This window comes from Microtus oregoni, unplaced genomic scaffold, assembly GCF_018167655.1.
Source record: "Microtus oregoni isolate MIOR12 unplaced genomic scaffold, Mior012 000000F_ref0000247, whole genome shotgun sequence".
In the NCBI taxonomy this organism is placed as follows: domain Eukaryota; kingdom Metazoa; phylum Chordata; class Mammalia; order Rodentia; family Cricetidae; genus Microtus; species Microtus oregoni.
The window spans coordinates 51395922-51423610 of record NW_024543059.1 but is presented as its reverse complement, the minus strand read 5'-3'; the positions used below and the strand labels follow the sequence as shown (position 1 = coordinate 51423610).

Here is a 27689-nt window from a genome sequence, read left to right as displayed (position 1 = left end):
CGTGGAAGAGCGTAGCATGAAGAGTCATGGAAAGAAAACATGCTGTGTGTACGGGCAGGTCACAGTGAAAATAGGAGCTGTGATTTTCAATTTCTGAACTCTTTTAGAATGTTCAGACATTCATGAGACATGTTGATTACATTTGTTATTTCAGAGGGCATCACCAGCCCCTCTGTTGTATGTATATTGGGGGATAGGGATATGGCTTAGGTCTTAAGAGAGAAAGATTATCACAGCCAGAAAGTTGTCTTCCTGAAACCCGTATGCTGACGCCTTACTTCAATGTCTGTATTTATCCACAGAACCACCAAAAGGGCTCCAAATAATTAGCAGTTCTTAAGGAATATTATCTGTCCCTGTGGTATGTCAAAGCTACCTGCCAGCAAATGAAGGAAGACACAGGAGAAACTCACCCTGTACGAACTGTATCTTTGACTCACATCCTCCCAACTATGAAAAAAAATGCATGTCTCTGCTTCTTAAACTTTGTACCAGTCACCCTTGAAAATGACTACATTACCCCATGGTTGAGGGCCTAATAGGGGTGAGAGAAGTCAGATCCTGGATTCTGATCCACGTTGATGATTTGGGTCATTCCTCCCAGTATTGTGTAGTCCTAGGTATATATGTGGTAGAATAATTTTGTGTGTTTAAGAGATTTCTCTGAAGTATTAGACTGAATGTAGGCAAGGGGTATTAGGATATGAATCTCTACTTAAAAGCAATGCTGAATTTAAAATTTCCTCCTTGACAAAATGAGGTAAAAATTACACACACACACACACACACACAAACACACACACACACACACACACACATATATATATATATATATATATATATATATATATATATATAGAGAGAGAGAGAGAGAGAGAGAGAGAGAAGTAGGATTTATTATTTTCTTCCTAAAGAAGAAACCTTAGGACATGGGCTACCTAGATGGTACCGTGGCTAACAGTATTTGATCCCAAGACTCACTTGGTGGATGAAGAGAGCTGATGCCATCCAGTTGTCCTCTGAGGGCCACACATTCACATTCACATACACACACCAAAATAAATAAACAAATGAAAGCAACTTAAAACTTCTTAGGACGTAATATATTATCAATCAAGGATTTCCAAACTTGGGGCTAGGGATAGATAAGCTTGATTTTAGAATGTTTGCTGAGACACACAAACCCTCGGTTTGATTTCTTGTACTCTTTTGTGCTTTTAGCATTCCCCTGGAGGTGGAAGTACGGAGGTTAGATGTTCGAGGTAATCTTCAACTACACAGTTACTTTGGGGCTAGCCTTGGTCACATGAGACCTAACTGCAACATTAGCACCCTCAACAATTTCGAACAGTGTTTTGAAATATGTTTGCTATTAATGTATATATCAAATAATGATAATTTAATGTTTGATTTCAACAGGAAGAAATGAATAAGGTATAAAAGGATGTTATGCCCAATCCTGTGTATTAAGTTGCTTTAAAAGACTGTATATCACAGATTGGACTAGAAAATGTATTTAAATGCTTTTGGTGCTTATGTTTATCCAAGCCAAGCATATTTCAAATGAGTTAAGAAAATTAAAACTTACAGAGTTTGGCACATAAGTTGTCAGAGGAGGTGGTGGTTTTGAAATTTTTCCACACATTTGTATCTTATTTGGCTTAAATCCTTATTTGTCACCTGATTTGAATACTTCTAATTGCTTCTACAAATGGTGACATTTGTTCTGTAGCTCACAAGTTGATTTAAAGAATCTGCTGGCCACTTACAATAAATCTGTTTGGAAGGAGTACATAGGTGATATTGAATCATGGAAACATTAATATAGATCTTGTGAGGGAGGAGATTATTGCTGACTACCCTGATGTCCCTCCACACTCCACTGAAAAGTTTGTGGAAATAATTCACCCGATAATTTGGTTCTCATCTTCAAAAGCCACATGAGGCCACACTGGAAACTAACACAATTATATACAAATTTACCAACTAAGTGAGTCATTTGAGAAAGCCAAGATTGGTCTTGAAGCAATAACTGGAACAGAAAGAGCATTTGGTAAGATGAGTCGTTCTCTGCTTTCTCTTGGGATATGGGACAGAGGAGCATCAAGTGCTCTGATGGCGTCAGGGCTTGCTCCTGGGTAACAGCAAATTACATTACCCACAAGTGATGGAAGATCAGTTATAACTCATAAATCTAAATAGCACTGCCAGGCCAGAGTGAGTGTAACTTCAAGGTGATACTTACAGAAATAAAGAGCACTAGTTTTGGTTCACAATCATGCTTTATATCCTCATGCATAAATTGTGAGTTCTTTGCAAATACTACATAAAGTGAGTGCTTGTGTCCAATGTGAGGCTATTACAATAAGCATAATTCAAAAAAGTGTGTTGAGCCCAATATTAATAAATCTAAATATTACATAATATAAATAGCATGTATGAATATAACAAAAAATAACAAGCTTTATTTTCTACCAAAATTAAAATTGTAGGTAAATTCTAAGTATTTTCATTCTGACAACTTTTTTGACTCTCTTATTATTTTTAACTTACCTATGTATTATATACAAACCCATGTTACTGTTCTGATAAATTTCTCCTTTAATTACCAGGGAAGAAAAATTCAGGAGTCACATAGATGTAAAATGTTTTATAGTAATGAAACAGGAAACACTTGTCAAGATTGCCTGTGTTTAGGAGCCTTGTCCGGAAGAACTGGAAGCTAGAGAGTTATTATTGACTGCCCAGGAATGAACCTCCTTTGTTGATGAGGTCTGTACTGACCATGACCTGCAGTAGCAAGCCTAAACATTCAGCAATTAAATATAGGGTGCATCAGATTATTCTGAAAGAAGTCCTAAGATTCTACAGTATCCTATTGAACAGTATCCTATTTTCGCCTTGCCAGAGCTAAAGGGGAGCCCAAAGCCATAGTTATTCCTGGTCCTTCATTGCAATGTGGGTAAGTGTGATGAGACTAGAGGCTTCAGTACATGGGTCCTCTAGTGCAGTCAGTTGTGGAGAACATTCCTCCTGGAGGTACTAACTTGACTCGGAACTTGTACTTCCTCATCTTTCTCTGGTACAGGTCTTTCCTGAAGTAGCCATGGTTACAGATGAATTGCAGTGAACAAGGACTATTATGAAGGACACAAAACAAGAGTGACAGAAACAAGGAGCCGTAAATGATAATGACAGCATTGATCCTTTGTTTCCTTTGGAGAGAGGTCTGGGTTTGCTCACCCTGAGGCCAGTTTTATCCAGTTGTTTTTTTCCTGCTATTGTACTGGAAGAGTTTAAATTTAGAATATCAATCCATCATTAAGTATGCAACTTGAAAATATTTTCCTTATTCTGTAGCCTACTTTCCATTTTGATAACTTTTAGTTTGAAAACTCCTTAGAGTGACATGCTGGCACTGTGTAGCTTTGATTTGTCCTAAGAGTTCGGCATGCTGTCTCAATCAATGTCAAAGTCAGTTTCAAGGACACCTCCCTCCATGTTCTTTACTAAAGATAGAGATGGGTTTAGGTTCTATGTTTAGATAGTTCATCCGTCTGAATTGATATTTTGCACACTGTAAGACAAAGACTAACTATATTCTGCTGTATGTTAGAAGTCAATGTTTCCAGCAGTATCTATTTAATTTGGGGGTACCATTGTTGATACTTACCTTGGTGTATTTGTTTAGATTTGTTTCTAGACATTGTATTGTTTCATTATTTAATGTGCTTAAATGCACCATACTGTTTTCATTGGCACAGGCCTATAACTTCCAACCAGAAGGTGTCAGGACCTGATTTGGTTTCCATGCTCAACATTTATTAGTTGTGATGGTTTAACCTTATTGTCAACTGACTTGGTACAGAATCATAGGAAACAAAGGAATGTGCCTATGAAGGTATTTCAGAGACAGTTAGCTGATGGAGAAAGACCTATCCTGAATGCTGGTGGCAGGATCCATGGGCTGGAGACCTGGATGCTGTAGAAGAGGAAAAGAAGAAGTTGTTGTCAGCATCAGTGCCTTCTCACTGCATTGAGGAAAAGCCTTTTAACAAATCATGACATAGAGTAACATAACATGATAATTTGGGATTTGGGGATTTTTTTTTCTCTTCACAGTACAATAAAAACATCAAGTTTGATGTTTTTGTTTTAGTTCATATATTGAATGTGCCTACAGACTTTTGGAAATGAGATTATCATTGAGACTATTAAATGAAAGTTACAATTTTGTAAAATCCATGGAAATATGTCATGACATATAGTTAATTAAATCTCCCATCTTACAAGTCAAAAGAACAAAGATTTTAGTGTTTGAAAAATTTTTTTTCTTTCACACTAGGAGGATTCCTGTTTAACTCTTGGGTGACATTTGTGGAGTCTCTCTGGGGAATGCTCAAGAACATTTTGGGAACAGCCTAGGCGTCATCCCCACCCAGCCACCCCTGTAGCACAGAGACCGTGGTGAGCTTACTCACTGTTTAGATTGAATGAATCCACAGGTCAGTGACTCTGCTCACCTTTATTCAATGTTCATTTCATGGGTTGCCTTCCCTATAGCTGTTGATCCAATGTAAGGAACACAGAGGCCTGAGGTAGCTCCTCCTGGAAGGAAGCTCATCATGTCAAATATACTTTTTTTAAGAAGTCACAAAATGCTAAATTTCTCTGAAAGGTGAGACTTGTCATTTCAACTCTGCCCTAAATCTAAGAGTCTCTCCTGAAACCTACTTCACAGCAGCATTTGCCACAGAACCACACAGGAGCAAAGCATTGAGAAGAGCTGGTGGCTGTGTATGGCACAACCTAGCACATCTGTTCCCATGGGGAAGTGTTCAGTTGGAGCTCATTATTAAATCTTTCTGCGATAACTATTAAATCCCAATTGTACTAACCAGGTCTCCTCAATAAATCAGAACCAAGGGAGAAGTTGGGCTTAACGAAGAGCTGCTTCTATTTTTTTTAAGATTTATTTATTTATTATGTATACAGTGCAGGCCAGAAGAGGGCACCAAGTCTCTTTACAGATGGCTGTGAGCCACCATGTGGTTGCTGGGAATTGAACTCAGGACCTTTGGAAGAGCAGACAAAGCTCTTAACCACCAAGCCATCTCTCCAGCCCTGCCACTTCTATTTTGTAGACTTCAAAGCAGTATGGGGTGTTGACCACAGCTCTGCCTCCTTAATATAGGTGAGGAGGAGGAGGAATGTAGACAGGTGTTCATGCTAATGACACCTACCCTAAGGGTCAGTTCTTACCTGGGAATGACTTGGTCCTGTATAGCAGAATATTTAGTAATGTCAGGGAATGATAGCACACTGGTCCTCTCCTGATGCTGTCAACTACTACCTGCTGAGGCTGGGGTGCTGTTGAGTATCTGCCAGGGCAATCCCAGTTACCTGATTTCAAAATGCTAAGAGTCACCGGACAGTGGTGGTGCATGCTTTTATTCCCAGCACTCAGGAGGCAGAGGCAGACAAATCTCTGTGAGTTCGAGGACAGCTTGGTGTACAAGAGCTAGTTTCAGGACAGGCTCCAATGCTACAAAGAAAAACCTTGTCTTGAAAAATAAACAAACACTCACTCATAAATGGATACTAGCTGTAGAGCAAAGGATTGAGCCTATAGTTCATGATCCTAGAGAGGCTAAGTAACAAGATGAACCCTAAGAAAAACATACAAAGATCCACCTGTAAAGGGAAAACAGACAAGATCATCTGACAAAATTGGGAGCCTGGGGATGGGGAGAGTAGAGAAAGTGGAAGGGGAAGATGAGGGGAGAAGTGGAGAGGGGAGGATAACATGAGGGAATGGGATAATTGAGATGGAGAAAGGACAGAGTTGAGAGCAAGGAAGGAGATATTTTGATTGAGGGAGCCATTATGGGGCTAGCAAGAAGCCTGACACTAGAGAAATTCCCAGGAATCCACAAGGATGACCCTACTAAGACCCTAAACAATGGAAAAGATGGTGCCCAAACTGGCCTTGCCCTTTAGTCAGATTGATGAATACCTTAAATATTACCATAGAACCTTTATCCAGCAACTGATGGAAACAGAGGCAGAGACTTGCATTGGAGCACTGGACTGAGCTCCCAAAATCCAGCTGAAGAGTGGGAGGAGTGAGCATAAGAGCAAAGAGGTCAAGCCCATGATTGGGACACCCACTGAAACAGTCTACCTGAGCTAATGGGAGCTCACCAACTCCAGTCAGACTGAAAAGGAAACAGCATAGGTCCGAACTAGTCCCTCTGAATGTAGGTGACAGTTGCATGGGTGGGGCAGCTTTAGGGGCTACTGGCAGTGGCACCAGGATTTACCCCTACTGCTTGTACTGGCTTTTTTGGAACCTCTTCTCTTTGGATAGATACCTTGCTCAGCTTAGATATAGTAGGAAGGGCCTTGGACCATCCCCAAAGCAATGTGCCTTACCCTCTCTGAGGAGTGGATGGGGTTAGGAGTGGGGTTAGGTGAAGAGAATGGGAGGAGGGAAGGGAGTGAGAACTGGGATTGGTAAGTAAAATGAAAAAAGATAGTTTGTTTTCTTTTTAATAAACAAATAAAAATAAAAACAAACAAACAAAAATATTAGGAGCTATGCTGAGCATCTCTTTAAAAAATTCCCTAAAGATTTATTTATTTTTACTTTTTTAATGTTTCACAATGACTTGAAAACGCTCCAGACTTAAATTGGTTTAACTCAAAAAGAATCACTAGGCAAGTTAGAGAGCTGTTAGCCTATTTCCTGGACAGACAGTGCTCTGATTGACTCCTGCGGGAATTACAAAGGTGTTTTTATTTTCACTTCTTTCAATTGGATCCTAGGTCCTGTCCTGCCTAAACATTTTTATGCCCAGGGAGTAATGAGGTAGAAGCTGAAGTTGGCTTCACTCATCACAGGCAAAAGCAAATAAAACGGTGAGTTTCTGTCCTATATTCTCATAGTAGCAATCTCATTGGCAACACTGAATTCTAGAGGGAAACTCCAAACAGCCTCTTTTCCAATACAATTTTGTGTTTTAAAACTTAGGTCAGAAGGCACTAGGGGAGAAAAGTATAAGTCAATGGAAAATTATTTGTCATCGCTTTCTGACTCCACTTCTGTTCCAAATCAACTCCATATTGGTCATGATGAACCTTCTAAACTTGAGATTTAGAAATAGCAAAGCACAGGGTTACAAAGTAAGTTACAATTTCTGTCACTTTCTTTGACTTCTGACCAAGCCTGTGTGCCACTACAACCATAGGGTCTTCACCCTCGAAAATGTTTAAGACAGTGTGACTTTCTATTTATTCTACCAGTAGGATTGCCTACCGTCCTCATTTTATTATTTGGTTTTGCTCCAGAATTCCCTCAAATATGCCAAGAATTCCAGGATTTATATCTCTGCTGAGAGGAATTCTGGGACCTTGGAAGCAAATGCTGGAAACCATGTAAAATTCACTTGGATATGAACTCTCAGAAGGGGCAAGGGGAAAGCCCATCATAATAACCTGTTAAAGTTAATTCCCCCTCTAGTTGAGGACGGCGGAAGTGCAGGGGGCAAGAGCAGCTGCCTGAGGTGCACTCTAGTGCTCCTTAACTGGGACAGACCTATAAGTAACTCTAAATCCCCGCACGTATCACACAGGGGTCCTTTTTGCTTTTATTTGGATTGGCTCTCTAAGTGTTAAATATTTTTTGATCATCGAATAGAAGCTGAGATAGGAACCAGAAACACGGAAAAGAGACTCCTTGCCTTTAAGTAGAAGTGGCTCCAGTTTGGGTTTACAAGCCTGCAGGGTTGTTGTACATAGTAAAATTGCTGCAGAGCTCAGTCCTTGGCCACAGAAATCCCCCCTCCCACGCCCCCACCCGCGAGCACCGAGGATGTCAGTCTCTGGGGAAGGCAGTTAGGAAAAGATGCTTTTCAGTGGTTTGTACACGAAGGCGCTGGCTCTCCTGTTCTTGCATACAATATCGTTAAACTTTGGCTCAACGCCACAAGCTGATCTTTCTGCCTCTTTTCATTGGCGTCTAGTTTATCGATACCGAAATAATACCGCATGGACCTGGCTGGCCACGTAGTGGGAAGTCAGGTCTTCTAATACCTCGTTTGTTCTCGATAATTTTAGGCTTTATCTGGAGTGCACCGCCAAGAATGTTAAATGAAGTCAACAAGAGGAGAACGTTCTCTAGGTGTCTGGCATCAGTATTAGCGAGAGGCTGCCATTTGACAATTATTTCTCTAGCACAGCAGACGGTAAAGAAAAATGTTTTCATTCATCCGCAAATGACTAACATTTTATTGATGTTTCGAAATGCGGCTGAATACTACAGCACTTTGAATTCCCGAGCGGGTTCTGAGAATTAAGCCTGAATACTAATCACCTCAATAGTTCCCGCTGCAAACCCGGCAGTTAATTGCTGAGCCTCGCAGGGAATCTTCCGCAGGGAGGTGATGTTGCTTAGGGATAAGTCAGTCTGGGTGGTCTCGGGCGGTGGGAATGGCTACCCCTATCCCGTCTATCCTTAGACATGGTGATAAATAAAAATAAAAATTAAAAAGCCGCCCTGGGTACCAACGACAACTACGACTCCCTCCCTGCCTCGTCAAGAGCTCAGCTTGGGGAGGAAGCCGGATGCTGACCCCTGCAGAGATCATTGCTTTGGCGCGCTCTGCGCAGGGCCCTGCTGGCGTTCAGAAAAAAAAGGAGTTCAAATGAACAGCAGTGAAAGACGGATGTGGTTTTTATTATTATTGTTGTTATTATTATTTATTTATTTATCTTTAAAATACCATTACAGGCGGAGGGCGGGGGAAGCCAGGTGGAGAGGGTCAGTTGTTTCTATCTACCCATTCCCCCTCCCAACTTCCATCCTAAACTCGTCACGGAGACTGGAACCACTGCTCTGGGCTCAGATTCTCTCATTGATTTGCAAGTCGACCGGAAGAGCTCTAGGAGGCTGAAAATGAGTGCCAGGAGGGAAGAAAATTAAAAATAAACAAAATGAGTGGACTGTGGGGTGACTCATGCCACGGACCCTGCTCTACCCTGACCTGGGCATGGGCTAGCAGATGCGGGGCTGCGGCTTGGGGAGCTGAGGTCGCCTCTCAAAGGATGCGGGTCCACTCCAGCTGGGAGGTTGTGAGGAAAATACAACTGGGAATCCTTAAAGCCGAGGAATGTCTTGACTCCATCCGAATGTACGAGCCTTCCACCCAATAGGCTCAAATGGGTTAAACTGCCTCTTACATAACAGGACCGCCTAGCTCCACACAATTAAAACACTTGATTGCAGCCTCCTCTAACTCCGCATCCTAGCAAGGCCCGCCCATCCCTCCCAGCGCGCCTGCGTGCTGCGCGCGCCCTGGTCTTGCACGCGCCCTGCACACTCCATCTCCCTCTGACACGCGCACACTCTGTGCTGACAGCACACGCGCACACACACTCACGCACAAGTTAGTACCAAGACGCACAGAGAAGGGCTGGCGTCTTCCAGTCCGCAAAGGCGACCCACAGACGCGCTAGCTCTCAGCCATCAGGCCCAGATAGCTCTACTGTTCCCGCAAAGCAGCAGCGCCGCCACTGTCCCTGCCCACCTCCAAAGGAGGGTGAAAAGACCAGCCCCTAAAGAAAAATAACAGAGGGGAGGAAGAGAGACGCACGGAGAAAGACGAGGAGCGAGGGAGGGAAGGAAGAAGGGGGAGAGAAGAGAAGAGAGAGGAGAGAGAGAGAGAGAGAGAGAGAGAGAGAGAAAGAGAGAGAGAGAACAGTACTAGCACGCAGTTTATTAACAGCGCAATTAGCTAGTCAGGATTTAAAAAAACACACATACAATAACAACAACAAAAAGCCAACTCACTCACAGTCTCGGGCGTCATGATGGCGCCGACCCCAACTTGAGCACTTTAAAGTCGGGGGCCCTGGGAGGCCCGGGAGCTGAATGCACCAGAGGGCAGGCCAGGCCCCCTTGCCCTGACTTCCCAGCCAAGCAGCACGCACAGCTCTCTCGCTGGTGCTGCCAAGCCGGACCAGACCTCGGCTTAGCCCCCGTCGCCCCTAGCTTCCCTGTCCCCCTCTTTCCCTCTTTTTGATCTATCTCTTTTGCTTCCCGGCCCCCCTCCCTGCCTGGTCCTCCATCCCCGGGCGGGGTTGCTACGGAAACGGCCGCTTGGCAACGCGCGCGAGCCCGGGGGCCGCCGGCCGCTGCTGCGCCCCGCGCTGCCTGCACCGCCTCCCGCGCTCTGCTCGTCGCCTCGCAGGACAGTGTGCGGCCGCCGGGGATTAGCCACGCTCCGGACGCGGCCGGGCGCCCCGGAGGAGGTGGAGCGCGGTGCCAGGGGGCGGGAGGGGAGGGAGGGAAGGCGAGCTGCAGACGAGCAGAAAGGAGGCGAGGCCGGGGAAAGAGGGAAACTACGCCCGACAACTAGGGAGGGGGCGAGAAAGAGAAGAAACCCACCCATCCACTCAGAAAGAGGAAAAGAGGAAAAAAAAATCTCGTGTGGCGCGCCGCCTGGTTACCGGGCAGCCTCGCCAGCAGCAGGGGGTGGGAGCCGACGCTGCCGGAGAGCGAGCAGCCTGGCAGGCACGGACATGGTGCTCCTGGCGCAGGGCGCTTGTTGCTCGAACCAGTGGCTGGCGGCGGTGCTTCTGAGCCTGTGCTCTTGCCTCCCGGTTGGGCAGAGCGTGGACTTCCCCTGGGCGGCCGTGGACAACATGTTGGTGAGGAAAGGTGACACGGCGGTGCTCAGGTAGGGACCGTGCGCCCTCTCCACACTTGCCTCAGTCTATCTTTCTGTCCCCCTTCCCTCTCTCCGCCTTGTTTCACGCCTAGCGTGAATCCTGCTGTTGCACACTAGCAAAACACCACCTCTCTGGCTACCACGCACGACCCTTCCGTGGGCTCCTTGGATCCCGGGGCAGGGGTCTGGCCGGGTTGGGGAGGAATGGAGACACTTTCTGGGCAGTCCGGGGTGAGGAGTGTGGTGCTTGAAGGAGAGGCAGGTGCCGCTTTGGATCTGGGTCTCTGTGCTGCTGCCAGGGATACTCCTGGAGTCTGACAAGTTTACAGGGGTTGTTTTGGCTTCACTCCGTAAGCGACTTTTCCCAACTGCTGGCTCTATGCTCCATTTATTTTCCCTCTCACTTGAACAGTAAGATCCAAATATGCCCCGTTCCGCTCTTTTTTTTTCTTTTAACGGTTTTCCTTCCTTGTTTCTCCCCTTCCTCTTTGCCTTTCCCATTTCTCTATCTCATCTTTACTCACTGCTCATTGCCTTCACTCTCTCGTTTATCCCCATTCTGTTCTGTTTTCAGTGTTTTACACTCGGTCTTAGTTCCTCCGCTGTCATTTCTGACCCCCCCCCCCTTTCTCCAGCTTTCCCCTTTCCCCAATCTCTGGTCCACACCATAGCCCTTATCTCTCCCCTCCCAGACTCTCATACAGAGCTTCACCTCCCATGCACTTTTCCGTCACACCCACATCATGTTCCGTTACCATTTGCAAACCCTCATAAACCTCCGTGTTAGGAGCACACTCCTTCTCAGCTCTCCGGTCCTCTCACACACTGGCGCTTCCATACTGTAAGGATCACTTCACATTCAGATGCTCCCACAGCATTTAAAGGTGCATTCCGCACTCACCACACACGTTTACCCCCCCCCCCCCCACACACACACACACTTCCCTTCCTTCCTCTTCTCTCTTCAGTTTTACCTCTTCTCTTCCCCTTATTTTCACTAAGCTTGAACAGCAGCGTGTTGGTCTGAAAAGGATATCCTAGCCCGGTTTCCCCCATAAGCCACACTGCCAAGTGTGCCTGGGAAAGATTTCCTTTCCCATTGGATATAAATAATTGATGACCGGTCTTGCTTTGAGCTAAACTGGGCTCGCTAACCGGCCTTGCTCCTTCACTTCACATAGACCCACCTACAGGGGCACCCCCACCTGGTTGGCTTCTCCAATCTTCCTGAAGGATCTTCGCTCTCTCCACTGGGTGGTAGTTTGCTTATGAGTACAGATTGCACCGAGCCAGTATAAAGCATGTTGAAGGTGGGGAAGAGTGGCGTCTATTTCCACTTAACCGGTCGACGTTTTAAATTTAACAATGTGAGTTGGAGTATGACTTAAAGTTTTTTACGTGCTCTTGAGGCCAGTTTCACAGATACATTTGGCTCCATGTTAATATCATGTTTTAATAATATATCATTCTTGTTATGAATCTGGGAACACAAAAGTAATGGATTTTTGTCACACTGTAGTAGGATTACTTTTTTTTTTTTGAAAAAGGCGATGGTTGTAGCAGACATGCCATCCTCCCTCCTTGACTGGGATGTTGGTTTCTTTGAGAAGTTTGAGCAGCAGCTTTAGACACAGTCTCAACTGACAGAAAGTGAAAGGTTTGTGCTTGAAGTAGCAAATGTCTAACCTGTGGCAAGCAGCACCATTTTCAGTCTGAAGGCTTGGAGCCATCACTCACCCTGGTGATATATCTTGGCAATTCCTTTCCTAATGAGCGGTTTAATAAGTGGTGTGGTCGATTAAAGTATCAGGATCATGTTCCGCTTCCCGGAGACCTTTACTCTGACAGAGTAGAGCTCCCGGGTCTTCAGTGCCATTTTCTTTTGTCATTTGGAACGTATTTTATCTGCTTTACTTTTTAATATTAATTTTATACCTCTATAGGAATTCTCCAGTTATTGAACTTTTAGATTATGCAAGTTTGGGGGATGATTTGTTTATTTACAGGAAATTACATCTTCATTAAAATTGTTCTCAGTTGAATAAATTTATCTGAAAAAGTCAGATACATTCTAATACATGTTAATGTCATGTTTTAATAAGGTGTTATTCTTGTTATGAATCTGGGAACGCAGGGGTAATGGATTTTTGTCACATTTTTTATTTTTGACAAAGGTAATGGACACTTTATCATGGAGACGTTGTGGATTAACCTCCCCCTTTTACTCCTGCTGTTGGTTTCTTTTAGAAGTTTGAACAGCAGCATTAGACACAACCGCAAATGAAGATTGCTCTCAGCGCTCTGTGACTTCTTCAGCCTCTGGCATTGTTGGGCAACCAGCAGATGGGGCCGACTTGGGGCCATGTTTTCACTAGAAGTAAACCTGACGGGAGATATATGTTTCAAATTATTCTTGAGGCTATATGTAAGTCATTAGAAAAACAGAACTCGACCCTGCAGACACACCCCCCCATCTCATGGAAGTCTGGGAACTGAATACCAAAGACAACACCTAATAGGACAAGGTGACAATGTATTCTATTTTTGTCACACCCATTCCTCAAAGCATCTCATGGAGAGAGAACAGTGAATTAACAGCTATCCAATGTCCTGGAGTGCTAAAAACCTGGCAGTTCAAACATGCCAGTCAGTAATGCTGGGTCTTGTGGCTGTTAATGAAGGACAAGGTCAAAGGTCAGCTGATTCCCTTCCATCTCCCAAGTGCTAGGGAGTCCATTTTTAGGAAGGGAATAACAAAAACGTAAACAAACAAGAAGAAACTTCCCTTGAGTAGAGCCATAACACAAAGGGAATCCATCTTGCCACTTTCTGCCATCTGCCACCTTATATTTGACGATCACCTTTTAGGTCACCGACAGGAGATACAATGAGTTATAGGGTAGTCTGCCAAGGTTTCCATCCTTCTCTCCGCCTTTTCAAGCCAGTGAAAGCTTTGCAACGCAGACCCTGTGAAGATTAGATAGAACTATTTGGACCTTCCTGTATGGATTTTAACAATACATGTGTTTAGCAGAGTAACTCTTACCTAAACTTTGCATTTTTAAAACACGTTTCATTTCAACTCTTTTTTCCTCCAGTATGTTTCTCATTCAACCATTCTGCATGAATTTTGTATATTTTTGACCACATTTGATATTAATTCAAGGTAACTTAGTCTATGTTTTTCATGCTTTTAATCAAAGAAAGGAAGGGGAAAGGCTTCCCTGATAAGTGATCCATTCTCTTACTTCAACAAAACGAATACAACTCAGCTAGCTCATGCTCTGGACTTGACTATCAGTCACTGGGTAACACACTAAGACTTCTGATGAGAAGAGAGGGTCATGCAGATGTACTAGAATACATGCTACCACAGAGGACAGTTCTGCCCAAACCGGTCTTGCCAGTAGATTTAGAAATAGTGCCTTGAGTATTTATTCCTGTAGGCCAACACATTTGCTGATTTTATTCCACATTAAGTAGTCTCCTTTGGAACACATACTGTTGGTTGTAATAAATGATTTATGTAGGAGGATGTGGAATCACCAGTAAATAACTCAATTAAATGTTCTTTGGGAAGGCGATTGGGATGTCTCCATGTAAGCCAAGTCCTTTCTGTACATTAAAGCACCGTGTTCTCAGTATGCAGGTCATCATTTCATAACATTTAGATATTGCTTAAATGCTAATGTTCTGATTTAGTAGAGTATGTGAAACATAATTTCAAAGCTCTTATGTTGAATTCTTCTTCAGGAATGAAGGTAACATATTTGGGCTTGTTGACTTGACCCACCTGGAACTAGGAACCCCATGAAGAAATTGCCTCCATCAGATTGTCCCATTGGGGTGTTTGTGGGGCATTGATATGTGTGCCTGTTGTGTAATAGGGAGGTAACTGAGCAAACCAGGGGAAAGAGTCAGTAATAAGAGTCCTCCATGGTCTCTGCTTCAGTACCTGCCACCAGGTTCCTGCCAGGAGTCCCTGTCCTGGCTTCCCTTGTTGACAGACTGCAACTGGTAAGGCAAATATCTTCTCCTGAGTTCCTTTTATCGTCGTTATAGCAACAGAGTGAAACTAGGACAGCCGGGAAAGTGGACTGTCTAATGAGCTGGGAAAACGGGTCCTCAGCATAGAACTGAATACTGGTGGATTTTCATGTGTGGTGATGTTCCATGCCTAGGTACGCCACGTGGCACAGCAGCCTAAACAATGCATTAACTACAGAACAGTCGAGTGCCTTTAAAAAGGTCCAGGTCTTTGTTTTTGACCAACCTAATGAGTTCAGAATAATTCAAAATTTACTTTGGTTGTATAATTTTTTGCATATAAGTCTATTAATGAACTTATTATAAATGCTGGTTTTTATAATTCAGGTGTTGTTTAAAGTGAGAATTAATAATTTGATTTTAAAAGTGTATCCGAATGGCTGCAGTGTGGTCTGTGTAGGTCATCTGTGACTCTGTGTGCCTTCTACTCTTCTGTGTGTGTGAAGGAGAGGGCAACACAGAGGAAATGTGAATTCATGAATCAGGAGATTAGTAAGTGAAAAATGAGCCCATTTATGTGTTAGTGAGTCATATCAGGTTTTAGTAGCAGTATCTTTATATTTTTGTTTTTGTTTTTTTTTTCCATACAGGGTTTCTCAGTGTAGCCCTGGCTGTCCTGGAACTTGTCCTGTAGAGCAGGCTAGCCTCAAACTCACAGGGATCAGCCTGCCTCTGCCTCCCGAGTGCTGGGGTTAAAGGCTTGCTCCCCCTCCACTGGCCATAACAGTATCTTTAATGCTATTGGACTTCACTGGTGACAGAAAGAAAATGTTTCATATACCGAATCTATGGACCAAGAGAAGTCTTTGCCTTAGTTAATTTCTGTGGACGCTTCATAGTTTGTCACATGTTCATTGGAAAAATTCAGAATTTTATTTTTGTTTTATTTTTTCCTTGTATATTTTGGTCAGATTCTTTTCTCTCCTTCCACACTTCCTAGATTCTCCTCTCTACCTCTTTATAACTTCATGTTCTTTAAGAAAAAAAGAAAATGCAAACTAACAAATGAAACCAATAAACAAAAAACACACAAACAAAACAATGACCACACACCCAAACACACACACAAGGGTGATGGGGTACATTTTGTGTTGACTTAGCTAGTCCTGGCCATGGGGCCCGTCCTGGAGAGTGGTTGATATACCGCTGTCACTCTGTAGAAGACAACCAATTTTACCTTCCCCAGCAGGTATGAGTTGCAAATAGCTTTTAGTGGTGGGACTTTGCATTCAGTTTCTCTTCTCAGGGCTGGGGTTTAGTGTGGTTTGAATTGGTGCAGATGTTGGGTGCTGCCACAGTCTCTGTGAGTTCATAGGTGCTCCAGTCCTGTTGTGTCTGGAAAACACTGTTTCCTTAGAGTCACCTCTGGCTCTTGTGATATTTCTTCCTCCTCTTCTGAATAGTTCCCTGCACCTTAAAGGGGAGGGCTTTGATAAAGACATTCAGTTTAGGCCTTTGTCTCCAAAATCTCCAATACTCTGCACATTATATGATTGTGGGCCTCTGTGTTAGTTGCTGTCTACTAAAAGAAGCTTTTCTGATGATGGACGAGTGAGGCACTGATTGATGTGTAGAGCAGATTGTCAATAGGAGTTATTTTATTGCTACATTAATTTAGCTGAATATTATTAGTATTTGGTTTCCCCTGAGGTCTATGAGTTCTCCAGGGTCAAATTCTTGGCCATTTTAGCAGTATTGGCTATGAGTTCCATTTCAAGGAGCAGGCCTTAAACCAATTGGTTACTTGGATTTTCACAAGACCTTTACTGTTAGTTATCCTTACCCTGATTCCCTTTTCTACCATGTTCTCCCATCTCCCCTCCCCATTTAATAGTCCTATTCTAGTGACTACTTTATCTTCTTATCGCTATATCATCTTTTTCCTTCCTTGGAAAACCTGTCATTGCCCCTGCTTCTTTACTAGTTACCTACCCTGTGTAGCTATGGAAACACTCGTACCTAAAGCTTAATACCTGTAGCAATGCTGAATGGTGAGAGAATTGCTGGAGGTATCATCGGCCCCACAAAGCAAGTTGTATTGCAGAGCTACAGTAATAAAAAGAGCAAAATATTGACACAAAACAGACATGTTGATCAGTGTAATAGAAATGAAGACGCAGACATAAATCCACACACCTGCGGACACCTGATTTTTATAAAGAAGACAGAAATACACACTGGAAGACAGCATCTTCAGCAAATGATGCTGGTCAAACTAGCTGACAAGAAGAATGAGAACAGATCCCTGCTTATGAACCTGCACAAATCTCAACTGCAAATGGATCAAAGACATAAAGATGGATACCCTGAGTTTGATAGAAGAGAAAATGAGGAGTAGCCTTGAAAACATTGATACAGGGAAGGACTTTCTGAGCAGAAAGACCAACAAATAACAACTAGATCTTCATGAAACTGAGCCTCTTCAGCGTGGCAAAGGATGACATTATTCAAGCAAAGGGTCAGGAAAATTTTTAATGCAATTCATATCTGTTAGAGGATTGGTTTCTAGAATATATAAGAACTAAGAAATCATGTAGCCTAATTAAAGTGAGGTATAATGATAAACAGAGTTCTCAAAGGAAAAGACACAAATGGCTGAGAAGCACTTCAAGCAATGCTCAACATTCTGAGTCATCAGAGAAATGCAAATCAAAACTACTTTGAGATTTCATCTTATACCAGGCAGAATGGCCAAAGTCAATAAAACAAGTTACAGCTTAGGCTGGTGAGTGTGTGGAATAAGGGGAACACTCAATCAGGGCTGATGGGAGTGAAAACTTGTACTATCACTATGGATATAATGTGCGGTTAGTCAGGAAGATGAGCAATTGTCTTACCTCCATATCCAACTACACTGTTGTTGGGCATATATCCAAAGGATGCTTTGCCCTACCCCAAACAACACTTGTTCATCCATGTTCAAAGAGCCTATGTGTCCATTGACTGATGAATGGATAAGAAAAATATGGTGCATTGAGAAAATGGAATATTATCCAGCTGTTAAGAAAAATAAAACCATGAAATTCACAGGTAAATGGATGGAATTAGAAAAAAATTATCATCCTGAGTGGGGTAACCCAGGCCCAGAAAAACACACATTACACATTTTCTCTTATAAGCAGGTGTTAGTTTTTAAAACTCAGAGTCTTTAGAATAATTTTTAGCTTTGGTTATTAGAGTTTGTGCATGTTTTGCTCATACTCACTCCTATTCTACAACTCTTCCCACATCCAATTCTCTTCCTTACACACCCAACTTTGTGTTTCTTCTCTTAAGATATCGAGAACAGTTTGTGCTGTGAAATATTCCTATCTGTGTTGTCTTCCACTGGGGCATGGTTAGCTCAACAGGGTCTACACTCTTAGGGAAAACTGATTGTCTTTTCCTGGAAGCTAACAATTACCACTATCTCTCAAATTGGCAGTGGCACTGTGTGCTGAACTCCATCTTCATGCTGGGATTTGATCTGACTTGGGCTTGCAGTGCTTTCTGTTGCACTTACCATGGGTTCATATCTACAGTTACCTAGCTGTGTTGAGGAGATGCTGTTTCCTTGGAGTCACCCATCAGTTCTGGTCCTTGTACTTTCTGTAGCTTCTTCTGCAATGATTTCTAGAGCCTCTAAAGGGAAGAGTGTGGTATAGATGTTCCCCATAAGACTGTATTATATTCGATAATATCTTATTCTCTGTATCTTAGCCAGTTGTGAGTCTCTGTGATAATCACCACCTATTGCAAATAAAAACTTCTCCAATAAGGGTTGAGATATGCATTAATCTATGGGTACAATAATAAGCCATTAGGGGTTGGTTTGATGCTATGACCATTTAGCAAAATAATAGCAGATTCTTGCCTAGTATTTATGCCCTGTCTAGCCAAAGGTTATTGGCTCAACAGTGTTGCCAGGTATGGGTTTCATGTTATGGAGTGGGCCTTAAATCCAGCAAGAATGTGATTGGTTGTGTCCAATATGTTTGTACCGCTGTTGCACCAATGCCGAGGCTTTTCAAGCCAGTCTTCTCTGTCACCTGCTGGCCTCCAATCTGGATGATTGACGAGTGTGCTCCTCTCCCATAGCTTGCACAGCACTTCACAGGAAAAATCTACAAGAGGATTCTCAAGAAAAGTGTGTGGAATTGCTTTCCTCATGTTTCAGAAAAAAAAATGGCCTATGTAAGATATATGTTAAATCATTTTACATAATAACAAATTTATTATATATTTGTGCTTTGATTGATGTATGGGCTGTCAAGACTTAATATGTATTTTCAAAGGTACAGTTCAGTAGAAAAATGTCTTAAATTATAGGGGTCTAGTTGTTAAGATTTTAAGCTGTATTTCTAATCTAAAGAAGACCTGTGGTTTTGAGTGACCCAGGAGACTTTCTTATCCTTAACACTCACCACATAGATGGCCCTCATTCTACCCTCATTTCCCATAACTACACTACACATACAAGAAGAATGTCCCTTACCCTCACACCACACCATGCAGATAACAGGAACTCTTCAAAGTTGAGAAGTATCATGTCTGAAGTTCAATTCATGGAAACTCCTCTTTCTTTCCCCTAAGGCAACAATGAAGTAAAATCAGTGAACACAACAGAAGCAGAGCAAATTGACTGTTGTAATAGGCGAATAGTTGTCACTGTGAAAGATAGCTGTGCACCCCAAAGACCAGCAGTTTGCATGATGCTAGTCATTTCTCAGAGGTAGGCTGACAGTTCTGTAAACCACATGGCGGTGATAGGAGCTGATAGGGTTTTAGTGTGGTCACACGGTTTGATTATGATGCCAAGGGGTTATCTATCAGCATTGTGCTTTCCAGACCACACCAAGTTCTGCGTCCTGACGGAGAACCTTTGATGTTCTCCAGCATCCAGCTGGCAGGGGAATTGGTCTTACTTTCTCTGAAAGCAGGAGAGAGCAAAGAAGGGACTTGGCAGTGTTGGTAACATTAAGTGTTGCGCTTTTGAATGGAAGCCAGCACACTGTACTTTCCAAATAGCTAGTAAATTCACTCAATTTAAGGAAGGTTTTTTTTTTTTTCTTTAACCCTTCTCAGTTTAGAACTAAATTGTTCTTTATGTAATTTCATTAAGTCTTCGGACACATGTTCAGTTTCCAGGACTGAGAAGTTTTTGTTTGTTTGTTTGTTTGTTGTTTTGTATGTTTTGTAATTTGATTAAAAAACATTTAGTTTTAGTTACTTCTTTGAACCATATACAGATTCTGGTTCACTACCACTTTGTGGGAAAGGGCTCTGTCTCAGAAATCCTTTTCTCTTTTGCTGCTGTATTGAATTTAATCAAGTGAAAAGGCTTAGGAGATATTATTTAGAACTCTGTCAATAGCCTGTCTTCCAGAGAACAGCCATAGTAACCGAAGGCTAGCCTAGATTACATGAACATATCTCTTTCTTTTTGGCAGAGGCCTTAACAAACTGTAAACAGGCAAACACCGCCCTTCAATTAGCCTCTTCCTATGTCTTCGTTCTTGTTCCATTGTAAGCTCCAATCAAGGAACTGTTATCAAATCAGGTGGTCTTGGTGAAATGGTGTGAGGTCTTGGATTTGCTTTAAAGCACCAGGGCTAAAGAAAGGATCTGGGATAAGGGAGGAGGCCAAGTGAACTTGGCCTTGAATTGCAGTGCCAAAGCTGGCATTGCCTGCAAGTGTGTCTGTCATAACATTCCCCTGACTGTTGTGAATATTTGAGGCTCTCTAGCTAGGCTTTCTAAATAAAGATTTATTTGTAAATGTAAATGTATTTATTTGTAAATATCGTGCTCGTCTGTCCTGTTAAACGACACTCTTCCATGAGATATTCAAGTCACTGTTCTTTGATCTTATAGATACAATATTTTCCACCGGAAATATATTTGATTTGTATAGAATCTTGATTGAAATTAATAATTTAGTAATGGATCATTTGTTTAAAGTTGTTGGCTCTGCTGGCGATCACATCTTTTGTCACATTGCTTATGTCTGAACTCTGAACACAGTGTGAAGAAATGCAAGGGGAGATGTGGGAGGAAGGAGAAAGACATGAAATGGGAAAATGCAATCTTGTATTTTAATGTGCTTAAAATCATACTAATTAATGAACGATATAAAATGACGCTTGGCAATTGTGATGTTTAGAGCTATGCTGAGAGGGAATGAATTAATACTATAAATTATCCAAACTCTACACCCCGTTCTGATGACATGGGGTCTTTGCCTTACACTGAGTTTATGAACTCATGCTTTCCACATAGGTGCATGTCCTTCTTTCAAGTTACAGATCTGCTCATGTTTATTTTAAAAATATTTTGCTTTTGGAGTGTGATTGATGTTTGTTTTGGTAGCATATGTTTGCAAAAAGGACAACTTATGTAAATAAGTTTTTTGAGATATGTTTATTTATTTGGGTGTGTGTTTTACCTGCATGCATATCTGTGCACCTTCTGTTTGCAGTGACCCCAGAGTCCAAGAGAGGGCACCAAATCCTTTTGGAAATGTAGTTACAGACAGTTGTGAAGCACCACATGGATGCCTGGGAATAAAACTTGAATCCTCTGGAAGAGAAGTCAGTGCTCTTAACCACTGAGCCATGCATCCATACATCTATATAAATATTTAAATAATAGGACGCTCCTCTAACAGATACCAGTTTGCTTATACATATGTGTTACAGTTATATATTAGAAACTTCAACACATCATTGCAAAAGCATCCACTTCTGCTTTATGGTGTGCAAAAGCATGCCAGAGACGCTAATAGATGTTCTAGACTTATTCTGTGGGAAGTAGTTGCCCAAGGTGGGCTTCATATTTGGCCTGCGAAACTCCAGAATCTGTGCTCAGCTTTTGAAGGAGAAGCAGTCTCTGTCTGCTATAGATGCCAGGCTCCAGTTCTTTGAAAGCTGATTCTGATAGCACTCACAACTGAATCACCACAGAAGGCATCTCAGGTTGGAGCACTCTGAGCTTTTACTACAGATGAAAGGTAAAACAGTATCTAGGATCTATAATTCCCGACTACCCTGGCTTCACTTAGCTAACACATATATAGTTTACAAAATTCTATGTTCTACTATTTGCTGTCCATGAGTAACATCAACAGCACGTTCTTTCTAGTAGCTAGTGAAAGAAATGCTCCTTGTTTGAACTGATCGAGTGAAACTTGCTTCTTCAGATTTTCTTATATTGGGGCTATTTGTCACAAATTGTATTTTCATGTCTACATACTCCAGACCACATGCCTTGTAGAGGAGCACAATGTCATTGTCCATGCCATGTTGCAGAGCCAAGGTTCTGTGGGTTCAAAGTCCTGTCTTAAAATCCCAAATTACTTGAGAACATTCCCAATCTTTTCAAGTTCAACTGCAAATCTTCTCTTTCTGTATTTGTGTGCTCTTCCTTTCTACTGTATTTCTATCATCTTCAAGTGATGGCACAGGTAAATGAAGGTTTCTCGGTCATGGCCCCGTCCTGTGGCTGCTTCTGAGTAGTCACTCAGAAGCTTAATATTAACTATGCACTTTTCCTTGGGGTTTGTTTTTTCATTTTGTTGTTGTTGTTATTGAATTGTATCTGTCTATTTAACCCAGGCAGGCCATACTGCTGATACTCTGATGTCATCTTCTCAAGGGTGGGAATTGCAAGTATGTTCCATTATTTCTGGCTTAGTTTAGCAATAAATTTCCTGTAATTAGATCATATTTCTTTATATTTTTGAGTAGAGGGTCATGAACTAAGATGCCATGTATAAGAAGAGAGATTTAAGCTCATATTTGAAAGGACTGGCCAAATGCAGTCTAGAAGGAAGCATTACCTTGAATAATATGAAATGGCAGTTGTCTTCCTATGGGCATTTCCTGTAACCTAAGAAAATTATTTTCAAATTCTAATATGCAAAAGACTTTTCATTGTAGGTTTTCCAAATATTTTGTACATTTCTGATTGGCATTTTAATTCTAAGTGTTTTAGCGGCTCAAGAAACAAAATGTCCTTAGTTTAGTTTCAAAGACAAAGAACATTTTCGTTTGGGTGTCCTCCAGTATGTACTGCTAGTCTGTAAGACAGTCAATGAACAATTCTGTGATTGATTGCTTTGAATTTCCTTGAATGTTTGAACCACTCTTAACCCCTGACTTGTTGAACAGCAAGTGGTGACAGGCTGCAGGATGGAAATGAATTCTTAGTTGTCCAATTAAAACTGGCATTTGCATCTCAAGCAATTCCCTTAGAGAAAAATGCAAAGGAGGAAGTTGGATGTGTTCGAAGATTAAGTGGAAATGCACATTATAACCACAAAACTAATTACAGTTAAGGAATGACAAAACTCCCTTCTTAATGAAAGATTCAATTTGTTATCTATTTTAAATTATCTTCATTTGGTATCAGCAAATAAGTTGGTGGTCAAACAAGCAAACAGCTCTCCCACATCCTGCATAATTAGAACAATTGATTGCCGGAGATCCTAGTGGGAGGAGAGCCAACAAAATTTAACATAGAAATACATGTTATTTTATGATGCTAGTATAAATGATTCATTTAGAAGGAAGTGGTGGGATGTGCACACACATATGCATATATAGGCACATATATGTTGTGCAATGATTTAAATGAAAAAGTAAAAACTGAATATTCACTTAAAATTCTTTCATCATAGTTTTTTATAGTAAACTTTACATGTCTGGTATTATAATTTTTTATTTCCCTTTTTTGATAATTTCACACATGATTCCCATACTTGCTTCATTCCTCCATACAGATTCTTCCACTCTTTTCCCAGTCTCTCTCAAATTGATTACCTCTTCTTCTTTAGCAAGTATTGTTACAAATATACCCATATGTATAGATCAAGGCCTGCCCATAGGTGAAGAGTTATAGGCACTTAATGGTTGCTGAGAAATCGGGATTCAATCTTTATGATTTATTTGTATTATTTTAAAATCATGTGTATGTGTGTATGTCTGCATACACACTCAAAAATGGACAAAGGCGCTGGGTGGTGGTGGCACACGCATTTAATCCCAACACTCGGGAGGCAGAGGCAGGGGGATCTCTGTGAGTTCGAGACCAGCCTGGTCTACAATAGCTAGTTCCAGGACAGGTTCCAAAGCTGCTACAGAGAAACCCTGTCTCGAAAAAAAAAATGGACAAAGGTACATGACTTCAGGTGCTTGGAGAATCCAGAAGAGAGTGTCAGATCCTTAGCTGCTGGAATTACAGGGCATTATGGGCAGGAAGATCACATCTGTGATCTAACTGGAGAGGCCGAGGCAGGAGCATCACACTTGTGATCCAGCTCTAGAGAGGCTGAGGCAGGAGGATCACACTTGTGATCCAGCACTGGAGAATCCAAGGCAGGCGAATCATACTCGTGATCCAGCACTGGACAGGAAGGTCAGCAGCTCTAGGCTAGCCTGGGCTGCACACCATCCTTGTTTAAGTAACATCAGTGGCTTTCCGCAGGTAACTGCCGTGTCTCAGCCAGGTAGATCACGGTCATGTTATTTTCCAGCAACTCCTTGCCCAACTCTTTCTGTTGTTTATGCCACTACAGAGACCAGGAATGATTTGAGGCTTACCACACTGTTGGTGGCCAATGAAGGTTTATTGAAAAAAATGAGTTAAATTTCAGAAAAAAAAATGTTTGATTGTAAGACTTCTCCACCTTCAATATGACAAATGTTGAATATTCATTTTGCCAAATATAGCTGAATAAATCCATAGTTTTAACAAACATATTTTATGTTGAATTTTTATCTGAAATTTATATTTTCAATAGTTATAAGATAGAATGATCATACATATATTTGAATATTTGCTTCTAATTTTTTAAATTTTAAGATATGAAAGCAAAAATACACAATCTAGGATCCTCAGTATCTGTGCTCTGAAGTCCATAGTAAATTTTAATGAACATGGATGTAAATGTGTAGAAGGGTATACGTTCCCTGATCCTCCCCTTACTACTAACCCATGAGTATCTCATTCTCTCCTCTCCTCTTTACTCTCACATTGGAAACACTCCCATGGGTTTTCACATCCTAGGTAATATCAATTAGCTATATGTTTTATATAATATATACTAATGGAAATTATGCTTACTATATACATTTTCCTCCCTTGATTTAAAACATTACCATGAGCCTGCGGGTGGTGGCGCACGCCTTTAATCCCAGCACTTGGGAGGCAGAGGCAGGCGGATCTCTGTGAGTTCGAGGCCAGCCTGGTCTAGAAGAGCTAGTTCCAGGACAGGAACCAAAAGCTACGGAGAAACCCTGTCTCGAAAATAAATTTAAAAAAAAAAACATTACAATGTTATTTTCTTACCGTATCAGTGATCCTTCTAAACTGCATCTCACTGTAAGGTACAGATAAATTCATCTTCCAGTCATATCTCAAATCAGGAAGATTTGTGTCATGTGCCCAAACATTTTATGTTTAAACTTCTTCTTAAACTTTCATTTTCAAAATACACAAGGCATGTATTACTTTTTAGAACAGGTGGTAGTTACACAACGTGTTCATAAATGCCATCTTTTTGGGAACTTTACCAGTTCCCTCACATTCTGGTGGAGTACTCCCTCAAGTATGAGGTCTACTGAATTCTGTTTAGAATTCATTCAACATAACATCCCCTAACTCCATCAATTACTTTGAACCATTCCTGGCTGTAGACTCGGAACCTTTCATTTGGGGCAGTTAGTGCGCAGAGAACCTTACAGGGGTGATGGGGCAAGCACGTCTGTTGTGTCTCTAAGGTGAAATTCTTTCTATCCCGTCTCGTTTGCTTCCTCACAAATGGGCTCCAGTCAAGCCGCTTTTCTGCTCCTTGGCAAGTATCACATATTTTGCACCTGTGAAGGTCAGAGCCTGGCTCCCTGATATGTGTTTGAGCTCAGACTCACTTTAATAATTAATGTAAAGTATGCTTTTTAAAAAAAATTGTCAAGCAAACCAGGCTTAGCAATAGAAACCAAGTCTAGGAGTTGGGTGGAAGACACCTGTTTATCACACAAGCATCTTTTGTGGGGTGAGGTTTTTCATATTTGCTGTGTAAAGGAGCAAAGACTGTACTGTCCCTTCCTACACATTAAGATCTTAGGCCATCACTTGACTTTTCTTCCACAAAGCAGGGATGAGACTGGGGGATCCCCAAGGCTAAGAGATTAAAGTGGTCTGGATACTTTACTTAGTCCTCTGTGCAGCGCATGGAAAACAGTCCACATGCTATTGCAAAACTTTGCATTATAAACTATCCTATAAATAATCTCCTTTAAAATGGAAGCACGTGTACCAAGGAAAATTTTATGACTAAAATATTTTTGACTAAATAGGTGACTGAAACAGTTGTATGAATAATTGTTTTGAAGGAATGGAAAATAAAAATAATAAAACAAATGACTGTTCAGGATAGACTCACAATATTCCAGGTGTGTCTGAGACAATTCATATACAGGGATAATGTTCTTTGTGTTTCATTATTATCAGCGATGCTTCCTAGGCTGTTCCCCATCACAGTCTGATGATGCTCTCTAAGTGGAGACAAAATTTTCCCTTAGAAGGAATGATAAAGCCTGGGGATGTGGCTCAGTGGGTTGGCTGATTAATCAGCCTGTGGAAAGTTCATGCCAAGGTGTGGTGATACAGCATCCTAGAGGTGGAGGCAAGGGGATTGAAAGTTCAGAGACATCCTCAGCTACAAAGCAAGGTTGTGCCTGTTTCAAGAATAAGCAAACAGAAACCTAGAAAGGATTTAACAATGTAAAAGGAAGCATGGATGCCCCCTTTCCATGGTAGGTTCAGCACAGCAAGAGGCCAGTCTCTCCAAATGATAAAATAAATAACTGCAGACTAAACCCTTTTGGTCTCATCATGGATGAATTTAGTTTTGAGATGCAGTGTTTAAATACTATAGAACAGACTAGAACCATAGTTAAGGTGATGCCTTAGTGGTTCCCAAACCACATCTTCAGAGGCCACATGGATTTTTGTTCAGGAATTTTTTTCAGAACAAATAATAAATACATTTCCACCTATTATGAAAGAAGACAAGGAATGTAGATGGCCTGACCCAATGGGGTATTATCTTGATTGTGGTCTTGGTCTCTGTGGCTATTGCTACAGGATGCCATGACTTCCCAGCCACCCTCAGCACCTAGACATTGCCAGATCCCAGATAAGGTGAACTTGACTGATCACGGGCTAGAGCACACAATGCTTTTTGGGTCTTGGTAATTTTCTCATAGTCATTGGGTCAAGTTGGTAAACACTAACAAGCTATACTGTAGGAACTTTGGCATGCTGGGACCTCTTCTTAGAACCTTTTGTCTCCTTGATTCAGTTACATGATACAAAAAGAAAAGTAAAAAGCAATTTAAACATGGGCAAGAGTGAAAGCCAAAGCCTTGAGGTCAGCAGAGATGCCTTCCATATTAGGGTGCACTGTTAGGGACCCCCAGAGGTATTCCCAAGACACTGCTGCCTTCATGAGACACAAAATAAACCAATGAATTTCATATAGGAGATTATCTTCTGTTTTGTATTTAGAATAGATGTTATAATTTAAAAGAGTAGTTTTTTTTAAATCTATGGAAGAGATTTTCTCTTAATTTTGGGGGATGAATTTCACATATCTGGGATATGCTTTTTATTCACTGAAACCCATGGTTGATGCTAGCTTCAAGGTCATGTTCCCAACTAATGTAGTCTTGTAGATGCCATGGCTTAAGTGCCAACCTCTCTCCGCCCTGCTGACCTTAGGGTTTAAGCCAATGGGAAGCCACACCCTCGCCTGGATAGCCTTAATGAGAATGTTGGGCATGTTCAAGCTCACAGAACGCCTCCTCAAAACTTCTCTGAAGTAATTATGGGCGGTGGCGGGGCTGCGTCCCCAACACCCCAGCCGCCTGCCCG

General features: G+C 41.8%; 1 protein-coding gene across 1 annotated transcript in view; it reads left to right on the top strand.

Moving 5' to 3' along the window:
- Nucleotides 1–10051: 10051 nt before the first annotated feature.
- Negr1 (neuronal growth regulator 1) overlaps nucleotides 10052–27689 on the top strand; it is a 670340-nt gene continuing 652702 nt past the window's right edge. Inside the window, exon 1 of the mRNA XM_041648210.1 lies at nucleotides 10052–10739. Within this exon, the coding sequence (XP_041504144.1) occupies nucleotides 10582–10739 (158 nt within the window). The 5' untranslated portion in view covers nucleotides 10052–10581. The remainder of the gene's footprint in view (nucleotides 10740–27689) is intronic.